General features: G+C 38.3%; 1 protein-coding gene across 3 annotated transcripts; it reads right to left on the reverse strand.

Moving 5' to 3' along the window:
• Positions 1–1,296: 1,296 nt before the first annotated feature.
• Positions 1,297–17,862, reverse strand: LOC102107533 (pulmonary surfactant-associated protein A-like). 3 transcript variants are annotated; one of them, XM_014250164.2, is made up of 7 exons: positions 17,737–17,862; positions 15,641–15,695; positions 14,500–14,558; positions 11,295–11,390; positions 3,693–3,831; positions 2,558–2,635; positions 1,297–1,837 (listed from the first exon to the last, which is right to left on the reverse strand). In XM_014250164.2, exons 5-7 carry the CDS (start codon positions 3,814–3,816, stop codon positions 1,461–1,463), a joined length of 579 nt encoding a protein of 192 aa, XP_014105639.1. In that variant the 5' UTR covers positions 3,817–3,831; positions 11,295–11,390; positions 14,500–14,558; positions 15,641–15,695; positions 17,737–17,862; the 3' UTR covers positions 1,297–1,460. The 3 variants fall into 3 exon arrangements, with proteins under 3 accessions (XP_014105639.1, XP_014105640.1, XP_005520873.1); XM_014250165.2 differs by lacking the exons at positions 14,500–14,558; positions 15,641–15,695 and having other exon boundaries at positions 17,726–17,862; XM_005520816.3 differs by lacking the exons at positions 11,295–11,390; positions 14,500–14,558; positions 15,641–15,695; positions 17,737–17,862 and adding an exon at positions 9,992–10,014.
• Positions 17,863–27,117: the final 9,255 nt, after the last annotated feature.

A 27,117-nucleotide genomic window follows, 5' to 3' on the forward strand; every position in this document is an offset into this window, starting at 1 on the left:
TAAAAGGTATAAATTTAACCTTTTTTCTCAATGTAACCATAGAGTTAGAATTGTCATGGCTCTCTTGGCTGAAATGGTATCATGGTCATAGCTCTCAAAACAAGCTGCTTTGGAAAGCAGGTTCACACTTTGAAATCTATCCAGCATGGTCCTGGATAGGTTTCATTTCAGAATCCCAGTCTGCTCTCTTATCAGTTGGAGTGCTGCATGCTACTTGGAGATGGATCATCACTTGCCAAAAATTTGCCAGGGCTTGAAATGAACAGGACTAGATCCTATCTCTGCTCCTCAGGGGAGGTTTGGGAACATCACTGCCCAAAGTCCAGCTACCCAGGGGCTTCCTGCACAGAGCCAAATGTGGGGGAGGAGATTGTGTTTAACGCATGAATTTTAAAGCTAGTGCTTTCTTTTGTTTTCTCCCTCAGGAAGTGTGTAAATGGCAGTGAATGAGCCTAGGACTCCCTCACTGCAAGGTGAGAATGTGAGAATTTGTTGCTGGTGGTGCTCTGTTATGCTCAGCTGTCCCTGCTCACCAGCTGCCCAAAAGGAGTAGCAGTGAAAACATTTTGTGAAAAGGTGCTTCTTGCTCCTATTTGGAGACTTGAAGTCTTTGTGATGTTGCTTGCTATAACATCAAGAGAGATGTTTGTGTTTGAACTGATTGAACTTCCACTCTTCCCAAAGTATTTTGTGCTTTGCTCAGTGTTTTGGGAAAAGACAAATGGCCTTCTGACACTGCAATCTAATTTTCTAAGGGAATGAGCTGTTTTAGCAACAAAATGCAATCTTTAGCATCTTAAACACTCTGTCTGCTTGAATTGAGTGCAATATCTTTGTGTGCTTTATACAGACTAGATTCTGAAACTAGAAAAATTGATAGTAAACTGTAGTTACAACTGTAGTTGTAACTGTAATTGTAACTGTAGTTACAGGTAGTAGTAATATTTTTATAAAATGAAAGGTGGATGCTAATGAATCAGTGAGTGGTTCAATGTGATACAGCACAGGCTCTCTGACTGAAAGTGATGTCTAAAACCTAAAACTGTAATTGCTCCAGTGAAGTCAACCTCTCTCCACCTCTTTTGAGGCAGAAACTAGTAAGTACTTCAAAACACTTCCAACTATGACGCCACGGGCAATTTTAACTGCAGCATTCCCAATATCCCAAGTCAAACCTTGGAATTTTCTTCTAATCTTCTCAAAGGTATGGAGACAGGCTGCCACGAGAAATGAATTCTGAGGTATTCCCAACCCTCCAAAAGGGAGAAACACATCAGGCACATCAGTTCAGGCACATTTTAATCATGTTAATCACCTAGCATATTTGGCATTTTACTAAGGCTAAAAAATATCACAATATGATTAATTTTATATTTTAAGATACCAAGAAATTGCAGAAATTTAATCAACCTGAAACACAGATACTTCATTATCCTCTGAGGTGGCTGAAAGGCCATTCTTTAAAGCTGGCAGACTGTGAGATGATACATATTGCATTTTTTGTCATTCCAGGTGCCATCAGTGTACATCTCCACACATTTCTCTCTCCCTTTGCTGTTAGGCTCATGCTGGTGCCAGTTGCTATAATTCAGAGGCATGCCATTTATATACTTAAACTGACCTGAAGTCTCGCCCTTTCTAATGCCCAAGTAGGCATATTGGTTATGCTGTTTCACAATGTCCATAATAGCTTTATTCTCCTCTTCATTCCTGGGAGCTGCAAGAGTTCCTCCAACCTCTTCACAGGATTGTAGTGCAGATGCAAAGTCAGCTTTCTTCCCATTGCTGGCAAGTATTTTCTCTCCTACTTTTCTTATTTCCCCGTTCAATGCAAGCACTGAAACATGAAGAGTTAGCTTTGTAAATTTTCTGTGGCATACTGATGTAAAAGCAAAGGAAGAGGAATCAGGAGATAAAGAGAAAACTAAAACTGTTAAGAGGAACAGAGGGATAAATTGAGCAAAGGATGAAGAAGAGTGAAGATCTTTAATTTTACCCATTCACTAACTGTTCACTAAATGTATTTCACTGTTTGTGACCGTCTGTCCTTGTCTCCAAGACAAGGATGTCCCACCAACATCTGCTAAATATCAGCCCTGTTATATTTTGTGTACTTTGTAAAGATCAGTGTGCTTCAAATTTGAGCAAGGGAAACAGAAATATTATAATAGTTTTGTGAACCCCTTTTCAGTACAAAACAATTTACCACATTAACATTTACCACATTTAACAATCTGGTTGCTGATAGAGAAAAGAGGTACAAGCCTGAGTTTCCACGAATCCATGCAGAAAGTGCAACATCAGTTAGCTGGAATATTTTTTAAAATAAACACAATTTTAATAAATGTGGATTATGATTGCCATGAGGAATCTGCTTCCCTCCAGGACAACTTGAATCCTGACTTCCCCTGCTTGGAATGAGAAAATAGAGTTTTGGGATATGTAGTATCCTTTCCAAATGCAGTTTCTTTCCTGCAAGTCGTGATTCTGTAACTAACTTTGCCTACTGCACTTAAAACTGGCTGTGAGCTGAAAAGGTTACAAGGGGAAGAATTACCAGCTTCAAGTTGGAAAAGTCGGTGTTTCAAATTTGCTAAAGCATTGTGGCGTTTGGCGGCCAGAGAATCAGACAGACCTGTGCAGATAAAAACAAAAGTTATACAGTCAAGTAAATTTCCCAGGCTGTGCTGCTAGGAAAAATCCCCTGGACAAAATAAATTATTTTCCAGACCTGACTTGCAAATGTATTTTTTAACATCAAGTGTAAAATAGATATTTCCCAGCATTTTTCACACTGTTGTTAATCTGAAGTATTAAAGCAAACTAATCAAAACATCCAATCCTATGAAATGCTGATAATTCCACTCTTTAAAAAAGAAACTGAAGCTTTATAAGTTGAAGCCTTTTGTTAGTTACATCTGTGAAAATGTCTTTGCCTAAGAGAATTGGTTTAATCCCACTACTTGGTAGTGAACTGGCACAAGGGATACTTCGAGGAGGAAACAGTTTCTATGGCACCATGTGATTGTCTTTCTCAAGCGCTGGGTTTTTATGCTTTTTGTTTATCAATGGGAGCCATAAACAGTGGTAGTGGAAGGTTTCTGGATAGTGAGTGAAAAACATCCAGTGCTGCTTGCTAAAGATGGGAAGCCACTGTAAAGATAGATTCTTTTTTTTTTCATACCACTTTCCACAGGTAACAGAGGTCCTACATGTAGAATAAAGTCATTAATGTACTCCCATGATCATAATCCACAATTCAAAATTGAAACAAACAACAATGTAGAAGCACAAAAGCTTGCTGCATTCCCGAGCTGCAACGTTGCAACTCCTCCTGCACTTCACACTCCATTAAAAAAAAACCCATATGTGACCTAATACAGGGAGTCTGGGAATAATTCTGACAGTGCTTTAGCCTTGGCAGCAGACCCGGAGAAGCCATTTCTACATACATATACATAATATGTATATGCTGGAGTGTTGATAAGCTGTTCAATTCCCCTCTTCCCCCAGAACACTGAGGAGACCTGCTTTTTAGAAAAAAATTAAACTGCCTGTTTCCTCTATTCTGTTTTCCTTCCTGTGCTTAACACATCTACTTCCTTGAGAGCACGTGTCCTTCTGTGTTATCTGTTTCTAGTCATGCAGCCTTCATGACACAGGTCTCTTGCCAAAGAGGCGAGTTTGCTTACCTTTCAGACCATCTCTTCCAGGGATACCAGGTAGCCCAGAAATTCCTGGACATTTACTCAATGCATGGCAAGGCACTAACACAGCAGCCAGTGCTATGAGGATGGAGGATGAGTAAGACAACATGATTTCTCAGGCCAGCTGTAAAAAACCCACACATTTGTCAGGCAATGATTCTGTAAGAAATTGTAGACATTGGTTTACATAGCTGCACACTCCTGCCCCCCACCCCCTATCATCCCTTCTTGAAATTTACATTATTTCCTTGTTTAAATAAAATTTATAATTCAGTTGTAAGAGATTTCCCAGATTTATTTTGCAACCACTGTGTAACTTATACACAAAACTCTTTCTAGACTGATAAACTTGGAGTGGTGAAGATAAACTATCCCTTTCACTGTCACTGACTATTTGTTGGATTAATCCTTGAGAAATTATAGGCTCAGAGGTAACTGATCTCACTTAAGCCATCAGTCCTTGCCTGCAAGGACTATAATCACTGAATGATGCATAGGATGCTAACCTGAAAAGCAAATCTGTTACAGAGGTACTTGTAATGTTTGGGAGCTTGTTAAAGCCCAGCACTATCTAAGTACCTTTATTTGGCATAAACTGGTACTCTTTTACACATGGGCAAAACTTTATAGCTCAATTGACATTCTTATCCTGTTTTGAACAAAATTCCACGGGCTCCCAAATGCCAGTCAATCTTGTAGGAAATGCATTTTTGCTGGTTGGCAATAGGCTTATTCATCTTTTATCCCTACATATAAAACAAGAAGTAGGGTTTTATAATGTTAGTGCTGAGCTATTGTGACTAAAAAGCATTTTAATGTGGGTTTACAGCAGAGTGAGTGGGTGTGCTGTGCAGCTGTGAAACCTGAAGGACTATAAGATACTCTGGCATAGAAATATCCAGTTATTGACATCATTCAGTGAAACTAACAGGAGATATAAAGAAAGGTTCAATATGCCAGAATGAGTATCCATTTCCAAAGGGGTGATGCTCATTGGTTGACTCATACAAAACAAAACTTGCTATCCATTACTTCACTTTTCTGTTGGCACAAATCAGAGGATCCTGTACCTGCTCGCTCTTAAAACCTTCCATCTTTTTTTAAAAATCAGTGTTTACACATACTAGATTCTAAATCTAGCTCCACTTAAAATTTAAACTAAAAGCTTGGTTGTCTTGAATGCTGTGAGATTATTAACACCTAGGTTCATCAGCTATAACAAAGTATTTGTCATTATATTTCAAAGTATATATGCCAAGCAGAATCAAAATATCAGTGTAGTGTCATTTATTAAATGAAAAGAAAAAATTTAAGATTTTAAAAATTTAAAAGAAAAAATATTGGTTTTGTCTTCCATATTGACCCTGCTAGAAGACTCTTGAGATTATTTTTAATCTGCATCAACAGCAACTTGTTTTTCTAGGGGACTGTCTCATCAAAGTCAATTTGATGCGACATACCCTTGAATACATTAATATCCAATTATGTCATAAATTTGCAGCACATAGGGATCATAAATTTATAGGATCTGTTTAGCTAATAGCAGGATGGTCCAGAATTTGCACTTTAAAGAATGCAAAATCAAATCCACCTGAGAACACCTGCGCAGTATTAAAGGTGCTGTTGAGTTTTGTTTGTTGAATCTGAAGCATCTTGAGTTGTTTACTGAAGGCCAGCAGACACCTCTGGAAACACTGGCCAGTGACTCAGAGAGAGCAGGTTATTAAAGACCCCAAGAGAAACCTAGCTTAGGTGGCTAGGAATACTTACATCCTTGAGATAAGGAGATGCAATTACATTGTATACCCTTTGCCTGGTGATGATCATTTGGGGAATTACATTTGAATGGACTACTGCATCCAGCTCATAATTGGATTATGATGCAGAGTCAGACTCCTGATCAGTTATACAGCAAAATGGAAAAAACACAGCTCTTCAGTTTTAATGACCTTCATCAGTCATTACTATCTAGTGTCCTTCAGGCATCTCCTTATCTACTAAAATTGCTAGCATAAGCAAAGTAAAAAAATTACTAATAAAGGGAAATTTAATTTTTGAAGGTAAATATGACCACAGAAATCAAAAGGAATGGGTTTGCCTTCTAGCTGATATTCCTTGTGATTTATTAAAAGGAAATTCAACTTACCCTTCTGCTTCAAAGTGAAATGAAAAAGCAGTTCACACAAATCCCCTTTATATAGTGTCATGTTTGTTAAATGATATGGCTGAAGTGGAGACTGGATACTGAGGCCACAAATGAGCTTTTTCAGTTTTGCTGACATACTTGTTATGCAAATATTGAGTTCAGTTTTAAGGGCTGAGAAATTTCTCTTTTTTTAAAAAAAAAATAAAGCCAAAGTTGTAGAAAATGCAATCCAGAACTAACAGATAACCCCAGATTCATAGACACAAAATATACAAAAACATGAAGTAAGTTTCAGCAATTCTAGGTTGTATTTAAAAATTGTTTGTTGTTTTGTAAAAGCAAAAAATGGCAGATGACCACCAGTGGCTCCTGTAAAAGGAAAGATACTCTTGTGGTTAAGCTTAGGGAAGCCTGGTACCTTCCAGGTTGTCTGACCCAGTAATCAGAATTCTAAACCTTGCCTCCCCTCTCTGTATCTGATGTACTTATCTTACCGTAATATGGTTTTCTAGCTATGTACTAGAATGCTCAGTGTTTCCATGAGCTTCTGGTCTCTCTTGCATGTACAAGACAGCTGATCCTCTCTTGGTCAGAGATGGATCTTGGAAAAAATCTGTATACATGCACAAAATTCTCAAATGGACATAATTTTCAAGAAAAAAAGAAACCAGAGGTTTTTCTCCACTTGTTTCCCAGAAATAAATATTGGGAGTTTGTAACTTCCTTCTGGTTCTGACGCCTTCTGCTCTAGAATGTTTGATCCTAGATGGGGTTTGTTTTATAAACCTCAGCAAGCCAACACATCAGTGCTCTCTTAAAGACAAGATGTTTTCTATTTTTCATTTGCATTTTACTAAAATCATTAAAGTTTTGTCATCATCTCTAGTGTTATTATTTCTGAATAATTCCAGCAGGATTCACAAGCTAACATCTTTAGGCTCCCTGTTCAGCAATTAGAGATTTTTAATATCAACTGGCTGACCTAGCCAAGATAAAATACCAATGCAGAAGATACATTTAGGATTCCCCTTAGATCTAGCGCAGGCACTTAAATTCACTTCCATTCACAACTGTGAGCCTTGTCCTGCAGTTAAAATTTGTTCAGAATGGCCTGTTCTCCATCTCAGAAACCCATACAAACAGCAAACTGAGGGCAGATCAGGTGTCCTTCCCAGCAAATGATCAGTTAACACTGACAAATGTATGTTATAGACAATCTAGCTTCAAAGTCCTTCCTTTACCAGATGGGCAGCAGAGCACTGAATGCAATTAGTCCTTTTACAAGACCTCTCACCCCACCAATGGAAACTATTTCTCTCTGTAGTCCAGATGAGGAAGATGTAAAAAACTGGTGTTGAGTGCATAAGATGTGGATTAGACAGTACCCAATAGATTTTTTTTTTTTTTCTTCCAGTTTCTGTTGGAGTTTGGAAATAGCACAGATACCAGACAACTGAGCACAGGAACACAGGAATTCTGTTTCTGGATGGAAGCAGACCTCTGGGGTACATAGGAAATTTCTTCCATTTCAGAATACAGTGGAATTTAATGGATCCAGACTTTGGCAAGCAATATTTTAAATTACTAGGTGCCCACTTTTTTGGGACTATTACCAGATCGAAATCTCATACAGATCTAATTTCTAGGCAGCTCTGCAACAGTGGTAAGGGCAAGTTTTTCTGCTGCATCGTTGCATATACATGCAGCTCTAATACAAGAACATGACGAGTCTCTGGAGATTTCTACTGTTTCTTCAATCTAAAAGAGTTTATATTATAAAAAACTTAAAGACTTGAAAACATTAAGCAGGGAGATCAGTAAAGCCCCACTAGCTATTATCTCTATTTATGAAAGTGTGGCATGAGCAAAACGTGGCTTATGATCTAGGAAAACCTTATCAATTATTATCTTTTACCAAACCTTTTGAAGAAAGATACATTTGATAACAGTTGTTCTCCCATGAGTCAGATCATACTTACACAATGGAATCTGATAAGAAATCTAAAACATAATCCAATGTGCTAGATTACTTAGTCATTAAATTTACATTCCTTAGTTATGCAGCAGAGAATGAGGGAAAACAAACGTGCTCAAACAAGGAAGTAAGTAAGTAAATATATTTTCCTGCAACCTAGCATCCCTGTAGAATAGCTACAAGGATGGGAATTCTGAATTTTGCAGGTAAATCTGTGTAGTAATGGCTGAAGGCTTTTAGCTGGGAAATACCCATAAAACTCAGCCAGGAAACTTTAATGGTTTCAGTGGACCCCAGGTACTGCATACCTCTTTCTATCATTAGGAAGAACCATAAGAATATTAAATATGCTGTGCTGACAGTGAATTAAACCTTTCTCAATATCAGCGAAGGAGAACTTGGGGGGAAAAAAGGAATCTGATTTTCAAGGTGTCAAGCAGCCAAAAAGACTGCTGCTTTCTTTAACAGCTCTGCATGCTACCCTCAAAGAACTAACTGCCAAGGGGGTTTCACAACCAGAAGTAATTTTATACTGCCTTTAAGCCTCTTATTTTCAGAACACAAGGCAAACTCTTTCACATAAAACAGTGATGTGTACAGCCTTGCTTGTTTATTTTAGCAATTTGTGAGACAATAATTTAAAATGTGTCACTGTGCTGCAAGTTCTGGATATTGACTCTGAGTGAGTCCTTGGCACAGCAGCTGTGTGGTAAGCAGGTGTGGTCAATTCTCCATGTTTACCTCTTTTGAAACAACAGTAATTTCTTATATTTTTCTAGTATTTCCACTATAATTTATTTGCTGAGCTTTAAATCATACAGAGTTAAGCGTCTAAAATTACTTTTAAGAGTCCTCATTGGCATCAGCTTAAGACTTCATCAGAAATACAGGGCAGTAAATATATATCAACTCTTAGGTCACGAAACAATCCAGTAGGTGAAGTGTTACCTCCTCCCCACCTGCAATTTAATTTTATTGACACAAAACCAAACAAAAATATGGGAAGCTTAACAGTCCCCCACCTTTGGAAAATAAGAAACACTGATAAAATAGTCTGTATGCTAATTTACAGTGCGTTGATCCAGGAATGGGAGGAAAAGAATGTAGGCAGTGTGGCACTTTATCACACTGCTAATACTGAAAGAAAATTCTGCTGTGTGTGCCCTAGACCTTAACTTGAGGATAAACATCTTACAGGAAGAATGAAATTGCTGATGAGACATGTTTATATTGATGAAAAAGCCATGGCATCAGAGAAATACTGTCAGCTCAGTCATATAATGTTATTTTGGGGAGTGGATCCCAGGGAGATTTCTAGGTTTAAGTGTACACAGGTGGATGGAGAAAAAGAAAGAATACTGAATATAGATCATGAGTTTCCAAAAAGGAGACAGCACAGATGAGGAACAGAGCTTGGATCATTGGATCTAAAAGAGCTGGCTTCACCAGACTGAGCTGAACAGCCCATGCATAGTCTTGTTATTCCAAAGTATAAAAATCATACATTCAAGACAAAAATATACATAAATAGAAAGGAAAAAAGAAAAAAAAAAAGGCTTCAAGCAGACCCCAAATCCCTTTCAATCTATCAATTTTCCATTCTAGGAAAAGCAATTCAAACTTTGCTATCAAGAAAAGAAATGACCAGGTTTTCAGTTTTTCTAAAAAAATGTCATGGTTCTCTCCTGTCAAAAACTGTGCAAGTTAAGCATGTGTTAATAGAACTACTTGGCCTTTGCTTTCAGATTATATTATATTCCTTCTCTCTCATATACTTGAAATAATTGATTTAAATACAGATATCAAAGTGGTCTCTTGGGTTTTATGAAAATGATAGGTGTGGTGCTACAGTCAAATCATTTTGACTGAACTATTGTTTCTATGCTTTGAATTAAAAAAGGAGAAAATCAACTAGAGCACATTAAAACAAAGGCATCAAGTAGCTCTTGCTTTGACAATAATAGACAAATTTAGACACAGACTTCTTCTTTCCTTTGGGCAGGACAAGTGCATTACCCTTCTCCCCATATTCTTTATCCAGGTTTGGTAAAAATTTTGACCATACTGTAAAATTAGCTTCTGGCTTGTCCTTTCATAAACAGAAACCAGAAACATTTCACTCTAAATTTCCAGCCTTATAATGCTTTCAAATCTTCTTCTTACCTGTTTCAGAGCTAGAACAACTAAAGTTTAGAGACATCCTATTCCTAGGATCACTGAGAAATCTTGTTGGTTTGGTTTTTTCCCTCAGATCTTCAATTCACCTTTGTATCCTGTAGGATTACATTACCAGCTCTAATTCCTCCTTTCATCTTCTGCACCAAGTAGCCCTCTTACAGGAATACTACACAACAGTATGGGACATGATTCCTACTCCTTGTTCAACAACACAACAAAATTACATGCTGCAGTGTCAAATAGGTGTGTCATGGTGGAGTAAATATTGCCTTCTTTTACTGGAAATAGTGCAAAGAGTAATGCTGGAGGTGTCCTGCCACTTTATGTTCCCATAGAGAAGAACTGGACTGTTTACCTTCCATCAAAATTGGTAATAGGAAGCAATTTATGCCTGAACAGCCACTGGCCAACATTGCCTTGGAAACGTGTGCTTGCAATTCATATCTTGCCCTTATAAATAGCCACATGGCTCTTGTTATCAATTTAAAATAATCTAGCCTGATGATAGAAAAAAAAATCCTACCAAGCTCTTATTATGTTGTTATTGCTGGGAAATGGCTGTGTTATGTCTCACTGGAAAGTGTTAGAACATATGTATCCAAAAGCATTGACACTGTTTTATTTGCAATTGAAATTCAAAATCCTTGGGAGAAACTTGTTGTTGGAAACACATGGCAGAAAATACAGAGTAGCAAAGGAAAATAATAAACTCACCAAGCTGCTGTTAAGGTCTGATGATTGCAGTGAAATGAAGCTACTTTGTATTTTACTGAAGAGACACAACCATTAATGAAATTCCCAGCAAACACCACCTATTGTGTTTTTTATTGCTGTTATGAGCTGAAAATTAAGATAACGGGTATTACGGAATTCTATTTTTCACAGATTTTTTTCAGGAGAGTGAACACAAAATTCTCTGTGTTTTAGCTGGTTGTGTTGTTAGAAGCATGTAGAGCTTAACATACCAAATCTGCTTCTTTTGCACATTTAGATTACAATTTGTGCAAAAGCAGAGGAGCATTTTCTAGCAGACAGCTAATAAAGTACTTCATCATTTCAGTTCCCCTGAAAAGCAGAGATCCTGAGCACCTGATGGGTCAGTGAGGCCCAGCCCTGCATCCACCCAGCTCCTGCAATTCCTCGTGGTGGTTCTGTGCTTCACCCCCAGAGGAGCAGCTCGGGGCTGGGGGCTCAGGCAGCAGGAGCCAGCAGGGCTGCACCGAGCTGGAGTGTGCTGACATGCAAAGGAAAGCTGTAAGTGCCCAAGGAAGCAGATTAATCTCCTTACCTTGTATTGATACATCTCAGCTGGCTTGAAACTACTTGAGGTCCAGTTATTGCAGAGGCTTCAGTGCAGAAATATGGGAAATATCTTGGAAGGTTCCTGCAAGGGTAAATGAGAAAAGCTGTTTAAAGCCCCTTGAAGTTCATCTAATAGACAAAACCAAGGAACAGATGAAGACTCAAAGAAATAGAAACACAGCAAAGGGGAATGAATAGAGTTCTACACCCTCAGATTCTCTCTCAAGGGATGGGGAGATCTTGAATGTTGCTTGAGGCCAAAATTACTCAAACTGAAATTGTTTAGTAGGTTATTAAAACACAGCAGACTTAACTTGAATGACAAATCAAAGAGAATGTTTAATAACTATGAGAAATGTAATAACCATGAATGTCAACTACTTAACTAATAAAATATCATTTTGCTATTCCAGGGGGGTCACCCCTTACATCCTTTATATAGCTTTATATGCGGATTAGAAGATTTAACACTGTTTTTGTTAGTAAGACAAGAGAAACTCTACACAATTATTGATAATTATTTCAGCTACCTATTCTAGTATAAAAGATATATTTTATAGTATACTGAAAATATTCATTATATTTATTTATAATCAGATTTGGCACTCTACTTGGATTTGAGGACTCATTCTAGGCAGACAGGAACATGCTCACTTCCTAGAAGAGGGAATCTACGCAAGAACTCTTCAAACATGCTCATTTTTCAAGTAGTCTCACTGTTTGTCTGCCTTACCAGAGCGTCCCAGGGATCCAAGGTAGAGCACAGGTTTTCCCCAGCTGTGCCTGGGCTCAACCCTGCCCTGCGTACACTGGAGTGCCTCTTTCACAAGATCAGGCCACTGCCATTGTTCCTGTGGACAATCCTCTAAAGCTGAAGTGACTTTGATTATTAACTTATAAAATTCAGCTTTCAAAACCTGGAGAACAGCTGCACTCCTAAATGTTTTGGTACCAGTGTCACCATGCTGGTAGTGCATTGCATTTCTCTAACATCTATTTTTCCACACAAATGGGGCCCAACTGTTTAATAACTGCCATCATTTATGGGTTTTTTAACCTTTCTGAGGAACATTGTGACTGTTACAGAGATAAGTAATGTAAACTATTATATTTTCAACAACTCACACAGTTTGCCATAGTAAAGACAAAATTCTGAAGTATTTTGAGAATATTTGACAAAAATGAACTTTAGGACTGCAGCATTCAAAACCATTGGAGAGCTCCCAGTAACCTGAGACCAAAAGTAATATACAAATTTCAGTGAAGTGATATATAACATACTTAAGCACTGTAGACACATTTGAAATATTTCTTAAATAGCTTTTATAACTGCTATTGTGTCAGGAGCTGAAAATTTTGTCATCCAGTGTTGCCATATTGTTGCTAACACTTAATTCCCACTTATTAAAAATATAGGTTTTGCTTTAAGATAGAATTTAAAACATGATGTTATAAAGAAACAAACATTTTCACTTTGCTTGTAGAACTTTTCCATTGAAAGGCTTTTAACTTTTTTTCACCATTAGTCATGAAAGCTAGAAATGCACTTCACTTATGAAAATGAAAGATGACATTCTCCAGAGGGTGGCAATTGCAGCTTGAATATTCTACTATTACCATGCAGTAGAAAATAACAGCCCATAGAGGACCATCAGAAGCTTCAAGATAATATTTGCTCCACTAGTTTTTGATGCAAATAAAATATCTACTAAGCAGGCTTAGGAAGTACTATAAGTAACCCCCTTTTTTTTCATTTTATTTGCAGCTGTAGAACAGAAAGGTAAAGAGGTAAAAGGATTTAAAAAGTACATCACTTCCTCCTGTTTTCACCATGCTTTTGTGAATTTGTATGGTTGCTTAGGCAGGGTGGAGAGGGTATAAGGGGATGGAGGAGTTAAAAGCTTGTGATCTGTAGGCAGTGTAGTTCTGATCAAACCACTTCTGAGTGGGACACCTTTACAGAGGTGCCACTGGATATGTAAAGTGCAAGATAGGAGATAATCAAGAGAGCAACTAATGCAGACTTTATGATTTTGCTGAAGAGGTTTCAGGACCTCCAACTAAATTTGGTGAAACACTGTGTCCATCTCAGTTAAAGAAGTTTGTATGGTTCAGCTTCTCTTACATAGAAAGAAAACTTTACATTATAAATGTGCTTGGGTATAATTCTTGGGGCAGGATGGAAATTTGCATGGAACTTTTTTCCTACATAGCTGAAGCATAAGGCAAAGGTGGCCAAGTGTTGTAGCACAACCCTGCAGGTGGGAAGAAGGGGAAAATATTCTGTTCAGGATCCTCCAAATAAGCCCAGGCAGCCTGATGAGGAAAGGAAGAATGAAACACTGAAATTGAGGCTGCTGCACTGCTGAGCTGGTGCAGGTCTGTTTGCATGAATCCCAGTTTAGCAATCTCAGACTCAAATCAGACACTTAAATGTGGCTCGGCTGCTGCTCTCACATTCTGTGTATTTAGTCCAGCTGCTTGAAATTTTATCTGAATTTCAACACCCTGGAAGAGGATGCCAACCAGTTGCACGCTCTAGAGTCTTCCTCCCACTGCAAATATGCCAGAAGTTTCTTGCAGGATTAGCACACAGGCTCAGTGCTGAGGGACAAACTGTGCCACTAGCTGAAGTCATAAACAAACCAGAGCTCACAGAAAGCCAGGAAAAAGCTCTTACAACTGTCAACCCTGAAGCACTGATCTAAACAGCTCAAGCTGCTGGTGTCTGAATCTTCACTGGGGTGACAGGCCATAAAAAGAGATTTTAACTGCAGGTGCCCCAGGAAAAAAGTCATTTGTGCTAGAGAGAGCACAGAGTATCCAGTCATGCTGCTAGTGTTGAGAGGTTTAGCAGAGCTTAAAAGAGACACAACTGTGCCTAGGTTTTCAGGCAATCTTGCATTATTTATTCCCCTGAGCCTTTTTGGCCAAACTGCAACCCAGCAATCATTTTTCATTCCTTAGGTCTCCAGGTACCAAGCAACAGAGTAGGGCCATTTGGTAGTGCTAAAGTCACAGAGCCCAGCATAAAGCTTCTCCTCTGCATGCTTAAGCTGAAGAGTTTGATGCCTTCACAACAGGAAACAAGCCATAGCAAAGAACACACTTCTCTGCTCTAAGTATATGTTAACCACCTGCCCCCCCCATATTTATAAGTAAAAAATAAAGCAGTAAGTATGAGTTCTTACTGATTGAATGGCTTCCTGTTTGCACCTTGTAGTTTCCATTTAAAATTGCCACTTGAAATCTAAAGAGAATGAAAAGAGCTTTTCAATGATTGTGTTTTTTCACATGTGACAGGATGGCTCTTCCTGAGCCTGCACTTAACCTGAAATTGTGCTTTAGAAAGATAAACACAGGAGCTTATTAAGAAATGATGTTTTCATCCTGAATTACTTAGAAGCTCTGTGGAGGTCATATTAGCACCATATGAGTTGGTTCTATCAGGGCTGTAACAGCAAATACAGATTAGATTATAATTAATGCAAAATTAAATGGTCACCAGGGATGCTGATTTAAGCCTCCTGGCTTAAAGACCATAATTTCAAACTCTTTCTTTTTAGCACCTACTGAAGAAAAGTGTTCCTCAAGGAAGAAAAAGTGTCCCTAACATAAATGATGAAAAAGGTCAGAATATAGGGCAGATCTGATAACACCTTGCTGAATTTAAAAGTTTCAAGTAATATGACTCAGTAAGAGCTCAATTTCTATTTCTAGGTGTGGTTCTTGCCCTGTGGACTTTTGTCCAGCCTGAGATCAGCCTGTTCCTACACCATGGCCTTCCAAGCTGTCAGATTGCAGCATCACCATTCTGCTCCTCTGAGCTCTGGCTCAGGACAGGAGAGTTTACCAGGTAAGCCCAGACTAACAGAGCTACACTTGCACTTGCACAGCCACTCTTCCAGGGCAGCTCCAGTAGAGATGGATTTTCACCAGTTCCGTAAAGAACAGTTTGGTTTTCTCAAATGAAAGGGAAGCTGGCAGCTTCCCTTTTGCACAGGAGGTGTTACAGCTGGGGGAGCATTTCCCTCGAGGTGGTTTACACCAGGGTAAACCTACAGGGCAGGAAATGCTGGAAAGGAGAAGTGACACCAGAATGGAGCCTAAAAGCATAAGGACTGGCAGTTTATTTCAAGAAGTGCAGCTCAGATTTTCTATAATAGACCCAATCCTTGCTGCCAAATATGCCTTTCCTGTATGCAGCCTGGTTAAAAAGTTAATTATCCGGTAACTTTGGGCCTAGGAAACTGAGCATACTATAGGAACGTTTTCCCATTCTGCTTTTGTGAGCTTCCAATGTGTTTAGCATAAGAATACTTTTGCACTTACCTGCAAACCATTTTATTGTTTGTATAGATCCCACTTGAATGAAGCACACTGCTCTCTGAAAATAAATGTTAGCTTAAGGTTACAGAAGCTTCTTAAATTTCTCAACTCTGTTGGATATTAGCTGGGAAAAATAATGTAAAAATCAGTCTAAATTACACTTCAGAGCTGAAATCTTGAGAAAGTGGCTGATACAGTAACCAGGAATAGTATTTCTAAAATAATAAAACAGTTGAAAGAAAACAACCATTCATAACTTCAAAATACGACTCCAGTTTGTTTTTTTCAAATCAGTAGTTTAGTCATTGCAACCTACTGGCTGATGCACTGGGGGCAAAACACATCACTGCTCTTAGTACAGCTGCAGATGAAAATGGTCTCAAAACCTTTCACAGTGGTTTTTGGAGACAGTCTCAAAATAGACTTACATAATCATTCCAAATAAATGCATTGGAGACGGAATTATCTCTGATCCCTAAACCCAAATACATCTTTTAAATATTGCACCATTTCCTGTGGTTTTAGGTAATAAATATTGATTAAAAACTTCCAGGCAAAATTTTAAACATTCTGTTTTTCATAGCTGCAGGACACCAATTAATGCAGAAAAGGAATGCAGTTCACTTGAGAACTGCAAAGACACTTTGCCAGTAATGACAAGGAGGGAATGAAGCAGATCAGCAGATAAATCATACTCTGGAAAATTCATATCCTTTACCAATTTCAGTAATTGCTTTTTTGCTGTACCTGTATAACCTAGTGCAGAGAAAATAAACGTCATTACTTATAAAGGTAGACAGGGAATATGGCAATGAAAATAACAGCTATAAAACAGATGAGCTGGGCATCAAATGCTCCTCTGTACAGACACATTCCTATGCTCCCATGGGTCCATAACTTGCCAGTGTAGCCACAATCTTTCTCTCCATAGAGGCACTTAGCTTAGTCTTAAACTAAGTGGAAGACAAATTGAAAATCTGTTCTTCCATGGCTAAACACTTAGAGCCTTCAATGGAAACATTTTTCTTAATTGTCAGACTTGTAGTACTGGGTTCTGTTGTCATGATATTCACTCATTCCTAGTTAATACAGTCCATAATTGCATTTTTGTAGTTCACTTGAGGTGAAAGAAGCTCCCATCAATAAAAACATAAAAGCCTATAAGATCACTTCTCGCACATTAAGGACATATCACATAAACAGGGCATTTTGCTTTTTTTTCTGCATGAGCTAAATTCCACTTGGAGAACATTTCAGTAGCAGGCTTTTGTATTTAATTTAAAACAAAAGATTTCTCCTTTCCACTGCATCTAAATCTTGATTTATATCTCCTGTACCTCAACTGATGCCTATAGAGTGCCAGAAAACATCATGTTGTTCTCTTCTCATGATTTTCTACTGCACACAAAGCAACTTGGCTGACTGGTTTACTGTTTTATTCCTCTTTGTAGTTACAGCACAATTCATTTTCCAATCACACGGGGAGAGCAGCATGAAAATAGCTGAAACTTCAAAAAAGAAATTATTTCCATGTCAGTAGCTACTGCAGTGGACTTCTGTACTCAGAGGATAAATACCACTCTAGTCTCTAAGTGATCATTATCAGTCAATTTTAGAACTAGAATAAAAGTGCCCCAGGAGCAAAGGCATCACTAAATGCTGAAGAAACATAGGACCATATGGCTGTCCATTATTTACATCATAAAAGAATGTATCAGAAGCAGCATTTAGACAGTAATCTCTCCAAGTTTACTCCTCAGCTCAAAGATGAAATAGAGACAAATTTTTCATTAGTTTCAAGATTATTAAAAAATACTTCCCTCATGCTGTATTTATGGGGAAGTCAGGCAGAAAGAACCACCAGCCTGCTGAGCATGCCATAATTTACTACCGTTATGCCACTAGGATAAACATATTTTAATACTTAATGATTGAAAATATGAAATCTGTATTTTAGCAGGAGATTCAAAACTGAATGTCAAAGAGAGAACAACTATAAATACACCCTGTTTCTGGGTATTCCAGGCCCCTTTTAGGGGCACAGCACAAGTACATCCACCATTTTACCAGGCTGAAACGTAAACTTACCTTTCCCTTACCTTTTTTATGTCTATTTAATTCAATCTCCAAAACCTATGCTTTTGTTTCCAAAGCAGTTACTTGTCTCTGCCAGTATAAGTGGAACGTAAGGCTGTTATTTAATACTTTATATTAAAATGACTGCACAACAGCAGTATCAAAGATGCTCTGCTCTCCTGTAATCTGATGCCACGTGAAAGAGATATTTGGTTTCCAGAGCAGAAATCACAGGCCACACTGCAGATTTGTTCAGGGAATTTGTCCAACTGGGAGTGCCTTACCCCTGACCAAAGTGAACACTTGGATAGGCTTTGAATTCTCAGGGCTGCCAAAGACATCCTCTCTGTTCAGAGGGAAAAGCCCAGTTCTCAGAGGCAAAACACACATGTGAACATTTTGAAATTAATTAAAGTTGGAGTGAAAACCACATGAACAGGCAAAAATAAGAGAAGACAAAATGCTGTTTATAATATGAGATAAAGGGCTTGGTATTTCACTCACAGAAAACAACTGGCTAGTGACTCATTCCAGACACTCTCTTTCTCCAGTCCTGTTGGGCAATCTCGTCTCCTGTGTAGCAGATGGTTTAGTTTTCTGCTCCTCACATGTGATTCTGGAAATCACACCTTTCCTCAAGTGATGCTATAGGAATACCAGACACTAACACAAGTATTTTTGGGGAACAATACTACAAGGCTGAAAACCAGACTCATAGAAATATGAGCAATTTATTTATAACTTCCATATTCTACTTCTATTCTTCTCTCTCCTTGTGGTTCTAAAGTTCCTTTTATTCCTGAAGATCTCACTTTTCCAGGGAAACTCAATAGGCCTCTTGAATCTTCTAGAATTTCATTTAAAAAAAAATCATTCAAAGGTTTCTAAATTTTTCTCCCACTGTGTTTTCTATAGTTTTGAGAGAACACCAAACAGTGGCTCCTTCCCACCTGTCCACCCCCAGGAAAATAAAAACATCTCAGGAAAATTGAATTATTCCCATGGAAAGCTTCATTTGCTAGGAAATGCATTACTTTGATGAAAAAAACCTTTACTACCTTATAGCACTGTAAATCCAGTGAAGTAAATGCCCTTGTGCTGTTGCAGAGGTACACATTCTCTTAAACCAGAAAGCCAATCTGTAATCAGCTGTAATCCAATCACACAACACAGTATATGATCTAGAAAATGAGCTAAATTGCAGCATTATTAAGGATTTCTCTCTGGAGTATTTGTTGAAAGATACTGCTGGCTTTACTTATTTCAACCATGGAATTGCAGAGGGCACACTGAGGAGTGTGTGGGCCAGAAGATGCCCATACAGAATATCCGTGTGTACCACTGAAATTTTATGTCATTGTTCATCTAAAGTGATAATGTTGAGACTTTCTTTGTGGCTGAAAAGCAAGCACCTAATTCCAAGGTGGGTGTTATGCACATGATGGCACAGATGGGATATGGCAAGAAAATGTACAATTCCATATGTACTTATTAAGAGTTTGGGCAGAAACTGATTTGGCAGTTCAGGAGAGAGCTTGACTTGGTTCTGCCACATGGCAGAAAGAATTTGTGGATCCATTTGCTGTTTGCAGCAGCACTTGAAAAAAGTTACCTGACAATTCATACCTTGGGGGAATTCTGCTGTTGGGGCATAGAGAGTAGGAAGCAATCAAGTTATGACCATCAGATTAGGAGGCAGCTCTAGCAAGCATGATTTCTGGTTTTGAGAGCTGGCCCCTGGAAAGAAAGAGCAGTAATAATTTAGTAGGATATAATAGGAAGTGATTCAGAGTACAAATGGTACGATCAGATTAAAATCTCATTACATCTCTATTTTATAGGCTGCTGTGAAAATGTATAATATTATTTTTTATTTATTAAAACCAAGTATCTAGAGTGGCATTATAAATGCAGAAAGCATGTTCAGCTTCCTGAAATTGTGCAGAGCCTACAAAAGGCTAATGGGGCAGAAGAAAAGGAGAGAAGTAAAAAAAAACAAAATTAAAGATTGAAGGAGGCTTGAAACAAGAGTAAAGGAATGATTAAGGAGTCAAAATTACAGCATTTGTAAATGGTCATAGCTGTTCATCATTTGCACTTTTGGGACCTTCTGTAGCTGGTAAGACACTGGCTGCAAGAGCACTGAATTTTTGGGCAGGAATAGATGTGCAGATTATTCTGTGCTAACTGAACTTCTTACTGTTAGCAGTGAAAGAAAGCCAGGGTATTGAAAGGATGACAAAGAATCACTGCTAAGTCCATAGATCAGGGACAAATCAAACAGAGTCATTTAATAAATTTCTCCATTTGCATAATTTTGAGGGGTTACCTGGAAAATACACTCCTCTCTTCAGGCAAAAGAGATAGTGTCTGAACCATTTCATGTAGTCCCTGATTGTATGTGTATATTTTGAAACCTGAAAAGAAACAATCAAGCTTATAACAGTCTGAAAGCCTTGAGGTCTAATGAAAATATCTAATATCACAACAGTCATTAATCTCATTGTGCTACAAATTAATTTCAGTGTTTTGTTCATTATATGCCTACATTTACAGCATTTATCTTCATGCCAAATGAATCATACAATATTCCAGTTGAGGATGAATCCTCAATAGCTCATTGTGTGTCTGCTGGGACTCTTCACACCTGTCAGGTAATGCCTAAGCTCAAAGTGATTAAGTGCTTCTCTTATTAGGATTTCCACTACTTGCAAATAACCCACAATTTAAAGGAAAAAAAGCTCAACTATGTTTAAGCAGCACTGATCTGAATGCCTCCTCTATTTCTCCTTTCAGACCTTTTATATTAAAAAGATGCATTTCTCCTCAGTATTACATCTCAGAGCTGAGCTCCTTATGGATTCCAAAAGATCTGCAATCCTTTGCTGCCCTCTCGGAGCAGAACAGCAGTAAGAGACAGCAACATCACAAGGTAAAGCTCTGACAAGCTGCACCAATACGATTGCCCTTGTTTTCAATTTGAGTGTCAAATGAGAGGCAATCATACTCCACATATTCTCTTTAACTGAAAAAAACTCAAAATTAAACTACCACAAACGTGAGTTGACAAACTTTTATAGTAAATAAAACTATTTCACCAGCAGCCACACATTAAGTCAAGCGGCTTTAGTTTCTCTTAATTTCTCCCAGTTCTACCAGCCAAAAAAAGAAGCCTTGGGAAACACCATTTGGTTGACAGATTTGGGTAACAAGAGAAAAATCAAATCCAGCATGGATTCTGCTATTCACCTCAATTCTTTATCTTTATTTTAAGCCTCAGAAAAGATTTCCCACAGAGAGCAGCTTCCCCTGTAAGGTTTCATCTGATAAAATACCAGATAGAGTATAATCATTAGAATATTACTGTAAGAACATTATAATTAGGATAAAAAGCAGAGGTTAAGGAGCACCATTTTTCTATATTATTCTTTGTGCTTCTTCCATTAGGCTCCCATCAAAGTCTAGAGCAGTGGCACACACTAAAATATGATAAGGAAGGTATTTAGCTAGCTAGTATAACAAACTTGAATCCTGGTTTATATTTCTTATCCAATTTCATGAACTCCAGACAGATCTTAACACCCTCTAAGGATTTCCTTCTGCTGATTCTTTATACTACATTAATTATCCAATACTAAGGAAGTTGACATTGCTGATATCTCCCTTGAAGGTAACAAGACAAAGATCAAAATAAAATAAAACTTGAAAACAAATTGTAAGGCTTCAGATAAGTCCTCTCCCTGCAGAGGTTCAACCTCACACAAATCTCTGTTGGTTTCGCCAGCCAGGAGCTAAAATCTATTCATCTCCATAGTTTTCCAGGGTGCTCCAATCCTTTATCCTAGAAGAGCCCAAGTGCCTGTTTACACTTTGGCAAAATGGTGGCAGGTTTTCCTAGCAATTAAATCACTTTCCAAAGTAACTGATGACAATTAGCACCAACAATGCTTAGATTAAAAAAAAGCAAAATGCACCAAATTTCTCACAAAAATTGAATAAATCTAGGGAGCTGAAAAAGAAAAAATAGGTTTTGCAATCCATACTTATATTCATAGAAGGATAGAGAATTCCACGTGGAGAATCACATTGTGTGGATTTAATGACAGTGTTCAGGTCCCTATTAGATATATATATTAGATAAAGCTTACACAGTTTGAGATTTCTCAGCAGAGATTAGAATTAGGCTTTGAAAGATACCCTGAAACTTATATTTAGGAGGTAGCTAGTTTGGAAGGTCCTTTTCAAAGACGGAAGTCTCAGGTAATTAATTTTTCCTCCTTAAAATATGCTTTAAGCCATGATTGACACAATGTAGGTGATGGCAGAGAGGTGAACCTGGTGAGGCAGCAGGAAGTTCTTTTTCCAGACCTAGTCTTGGAGGTGACAGCTCCTGGTCATCAACTCAGAAGCCCAAAACCACCAGACAGCAGAGGACAGCCCTGTTGAATTAAAGTCCTAGGAAACCTGTATTTACACACAGACTACTCAGGGGCAGGGTGCTCTCAGACCGTGAGATTGTACCCTCCTGACAGTCCTCCTTGTCAGTTTGCTGGGGGGAAACCTACAAAATCCTCTCATCACTTCTGCATCAGCATGCAACGGCTGCCTGGCCCCAGCACAGTCAAATACTTATCCCAGCATAGGAAATCTTCTCTTCCCAGCACCTTTCCCAGACCTGCTCACAGTGAAGCTTTGCTGCACCACCAGCTTGCCTGGCAGTCAGAACAACAGAATTCTGGAGAGAAAAAGTGAAACAGAAACCGGCTGAATTTTTAGCATGAGGACGAGCCTGCCAAAAGAAAAAGGTATATCCTCTACATTTCTACTAAAAGCTGTTATTTTGTGCTTTGCTTTGGGAAGAGGTTGCTCACTGGCTTATCACTGTCTTGCACAATCCTGATGATTGCCCACCTCAGTCTTCCCACCCCTATTTACAGGGGCTGCATTTGACATTCCGGGGATGAGCCCTTTGCTCTTTGCCTGGCCTTGGGCAGACATTGGCTGTGCTACAGTGCAAATGAACAACCCAAGAATCAACTGCAGGCACTGAGTTTTGACTGTAAGGTTTTTCCCCTTTTTTCAGCCAGTGGATATATTTTTCAGTAACCTAGGAGAGGGAAGGTTATTTGAGGCCTGTTTTACTGCAGTGACTGCCTTTCCTGCAAATGGCACTGCCCAGCTGGCCAAGGTTCCATTGTGTGGACATGAAAAGTACAGTAGCAAGAACAGTGTGTGCTAGGTAGCTCAGCAAAATTAATAACATAAAATTTAAGGCTGAGGAAGAGACTTTTCAGCAATTTTGCTTGCAGAGAAATTCCTTACTAAGAGTAAGGTCTATTAGATGTTTCCAGCTGTAAAAATTAAAACTCTCAATCCCTGCAGCAGTGTCAGGATGGGTTTTGTTCCCAGAATCCCATTTCTGGGGCTATTGTACTCTTTTTTTAGTGGCATAAGAGAGAGAAGTTACAGGCTGTCAGGTTGCCTTGTATCTTTCCTATGCAAAAGCTAGGATAAATTTAGTGTCTGTAAAAATATAATGAACAACTCAGTTCAGAGCAGTGCTACTTGAAGGACATGATTTGATAAAAACATCGTAGAGCCAACATCATTTAAAAGAGATTTGGAATTAGAGGTCTGTTGTTTTTTGGTTTTGATTTTTTTTTTTTTAAATAAGAAGCTGAATTTTCCATGCTGACCTTTGCTGTTTTGGCCAAGAAGCAGACGTGGGATCTATCTGCTGTCAACACAGGGTATTCAGGGCTCAGCTTGTAACCTTGTAACCCACAAAAATGTCTGGTTTGTTGTACAACTGTTGAACTTCCCTGGAGACTGCTTGCCTGCAAAAGCAGAAGTATGAAGGAGACAGGATTGTCAGCAATTTCCCCACCCCTAGGTTCTCACTAGGTCAAGACACCATCTTGCTGAAACATGATTCTTCCACACAGCAGAAGTTTCATTAAACTCTGTACAAAATTTACAGGACTGTTGTAAGTATCTGCATTAACTGACAAAAAAATCATAAGGGCAGGTGGCTTAGTATTCACAAGCTACTAAATGTTTTTCTTAGTTGCAATTCCTTTTTCTATCTGCTTATCTCTACACTTCTATCTGCTCATTTGTATATTTTCTCTTAATCTAGAATTACTTGGTTCTGATTCCAATTTTGCATACAGACTTCCTCTCTATTTAGATCCTTGAATCAACCTTCTTTCTGCCTACCATTCTTTTGGGGGAGTGGTCTTATGTCTGCATATTCTTGAATATACAGTGAAACTCTGTGGATTTCCTTGGAGAAGGAAGCAGCTCAGTACAGGAGAACACTTGGCTTTTGAAGTTTCAAACTTGCCTTTGCAGCCATCAGTTTTGAGTATTCTTCACCAGCAGCAATATCATATGGGAATAACAGAAGTGGGAGCTATACCCAATTATTTTCATCACAACATAGCAGGGTGACAGCTCCTAGACACTTGCAAAAGAATATATGGCTAAAGCACTGGATAGAAATGCACAGCTATCTCACTGATTCACTTTGATGTCAGACCATCAGAGTGCTTTTATTCTGAAACCAGGAGTTCACAAAGTGTTTCAAACTTTTCATTGAGACAATTAGAGACAGGATTAAAGACTTTTGAAGAACAAAACTCTAGGAATAACCTTGCTTCAGAAAAAACTCAGAGCAGGAATTTATGGAGCACAATTCTCAACAGAATAGAACTGCTCATACAGTGAGTGTAATTAGAGCCCTCAGAAATATAAAAAATGGAAGCTGTCCTGGGCAGGATTATTTTCTTGTGAATTACTAGTGATTTATCTGCACAATCAGAAGGATTGAGCAGACCTGAAGTTCTTTATCTATTTCCTTTGACTTGTCAGTCTACCAAAGGGACTGTGCACAGGAACAGCTGCTTTCTGTTTTGTTTTCTATCCTGAAATAGTCAATTAATGATAAAATCTTTGAGTATTCTCTGACCCCTTGGTATATTACGAGCAAGGTAAAAGTATCAACTTGTGAGGGAGTAGGGAATTTCTAGAGTAGGACACACTAGGAACAATGCCACAAGAATAACACATAATCTTGAGCATAATCTTGACAGAAGCTATTGAGAGTGTGAGACAGTTCTGAAGCAGACCAGACCAAAAAACTCAACCTACTTAATTCAGAGGAAGTTCTGTTTGAGATTCAAAACTGACAATTCTTGCAGGATCCCTCACTCAGGATATGACTATTAAGAACACCTGTATTGAGCTTCTCCTCCTCTTCTGAAAATCTGCTGAGTTTCCTGTCATCTGAGCTAAAACACATGTAAGCTTTAATTTGAGATTCTGAATGAAGATAAATAACATCAAGATGCTGTTCTTACCATTCCTAGTCAGCCCTTCTACATACATTGTAAAAGTTTGACTATGAAGTCAAAACATTTCTCTCTTCAGCTTCATGGAGCTTTAAGGGATCTTACCTTACACATTTGGAATGCATCTGCATATGGGACACCCATCACTCCATGAAAGTTTTTATCCAGAACCAGACCACTTTGCACCCAGCTTTCTGTTTGACTCCTGCAAAGAATGCATTGCTTAGTGCTACTGAAAAACTAAGCACAGAGTATTTTTTGCATATTTATACCTTTATACTTGAGAATAGCTATGATTTTAGCCCAGTATTAAAAGAATTAGGGGGTTAGAGGGACAGAAAATTGCAGATTTTTGTCTGCTCCAGTACATTCGCATACAAAGATGAATTATAGTGCTTTGTGATTAAACTGGAGTTTACAGTTTAATCTCAAAGTTTACTTGATATTTACTCAAGTGAATCAAACAAAATTATTTTGATGCTGACACACCTGTATGATGCTGAACTGTTCAGCACGATATTGCTCTGAACAAGAAGTGGTTAAATCTTGCCATCAGACAGTAACAACAAAAATAAATGTCATTCATACCAAGCTCAGAACATGTTATCTAATTATAGGGCTAAAGGGCTCTGTACACTATTGGGAAATTTCTGTCCTTCATTCAACTTGGAGGAATAGGAATATTCTTATCCTGTTCCTTTGCTTTTCCTTTAGCTATTGTAAACAAAATGTAAGGGGAAGGATGTTCTTTTTCCTGTTGAGACTTCTTCAAACACAGAGGTGATCTTGATGCTTAAGGGCTCATAAAACACCATGGTAGATTTCCAGCTCTTCACTCCAGCTGCAACAGATGATGCAGAATGGCAGCTTATGCCAAAGCTGGATGAGTTGCTCACATTTGACAACTGTCAAATAAAGATTTCTTAAGGGCTTTCATCATTTTGCAGCAAAAATTTAGAAAGCAGAAGCCTACACTAGCATGCAACATTCACATACAGTTGTATCAGAAATTGTAAGCACATTTTGCTTCTCAACTGAAGTGCACATTGAGAAAGGTTTTGTGAGGACTAAGCAGATAAGAATCCAGATAAGAATCCCATATAGATTTAGTAATACAGGGCAGAGTTGGCTCACACTCAAGATCCTTTAATATGCACAGCAAAACTTGTGAAGCATGGTGTAGATACTGAGATTACCTACCGAGGTTATGGGATCAATAAAGTCCTTCATGATTTTTATTATGTTTCAGCAGGATTTTTTCTTCCTGCTTCTTAAAGTTAATGATTCTAGAAAAGATTCAAAGGCAGTGGTAGGGTCTTCAGGACTTGCATTTCAACAGCTGATCCAAAAGTACTCCTAAGGGGAAACAACACATGCTAACTAGACAAGTGAAAGCACAGCCACCAATGAATAAAGTGGCCAGTAAGTGACCTCTGCTGGACAAGAACGGTGTTAAATTTCTTGGTATTCTCAACAGAGGAGTTTATCCATTTAACTAGCTTACAGCCATTCAGTTGAATGCTATCTCATATTATAGAAAAATCAAAATAATTTTCCACTTGATCAAAAATAATTTGATACAAAAAGAAATGGAAACTAATACAGTTGAATCATAAACTCTTTAAACATCTTTATCAGTGGGGATTCTCTATTGCTGTGTATATATCATTAGTGTTATACCACTAACAAAGTGAAGCTAAGGTAATCTTTCAGGTGATATAAAACTCACAAGCAGTTTCCAAGAGAAAAGTGTGATCCTTTGAGGACATATCAGTCATCCAAAAAAAACATTTTCCAGGTTGGGTGTGGTGGTGGAACCTGTTCCTTCCAGCACATGCAGTGGTTGCTCACAGCCACTGTACTCAATCATAAGAGCTTATATAGCTATTATTACAGTGCAGAATATCCCCAAGGACCTTATCCTATTCTCAACTAAATATTTTTTAAAAGTATTACAAGCTTGGGAATTCATTTTGGTCTCATGGCTTGAAGAGGCTCCCAGCTCTGGGCTTTGGGAACTCTCTTTTCAGAAAGCATGTACAGTCTGACAAA

This window comes from Pseudopodoces humilis, chromosome 9, assembly GCF_049639895.1.
Source record: "Pseudopodoces humilis isolate 2021_Gansu_Grassland_sample_001 chromosome 9, ASM4963989v1, whole genome shotgun sequence".
Lineage (NCBI taxonomy): Eukaryota > Metazoa > Chordata > Aves > Passeriformes > Paridae > Pseudopodoces > Pseudopodoces humilis.

What these genes read in the sequence shown, in the direction of transcription:
- LOC102107533 (XM_014250164.2), bottom strand. Translation starts at nt 3,816, where the DNA reads ATGTTGTCTTACTCATCCTCCATCCTCATAGCACTGGCTGCTGTGTTA. An exon ending in TGGAAGAGATGGTCTGAAAG is followed by an intron (nt 2,636 to 3,692) that starts GTAAGCAAACTC and finishes TTATCTGCACAG; the next exon opens with GTCTGTCTGATTCTCTGGCC. An exon ending in ACTTTTCCAACTTGAAGCTG is followed by an intron (nt 1,838 to 2,557) that starts GTAATTCTTCCC and finishes TTCATGTTTCAG; the next exon opens with TGCTTGCATTGAACGGGGAA.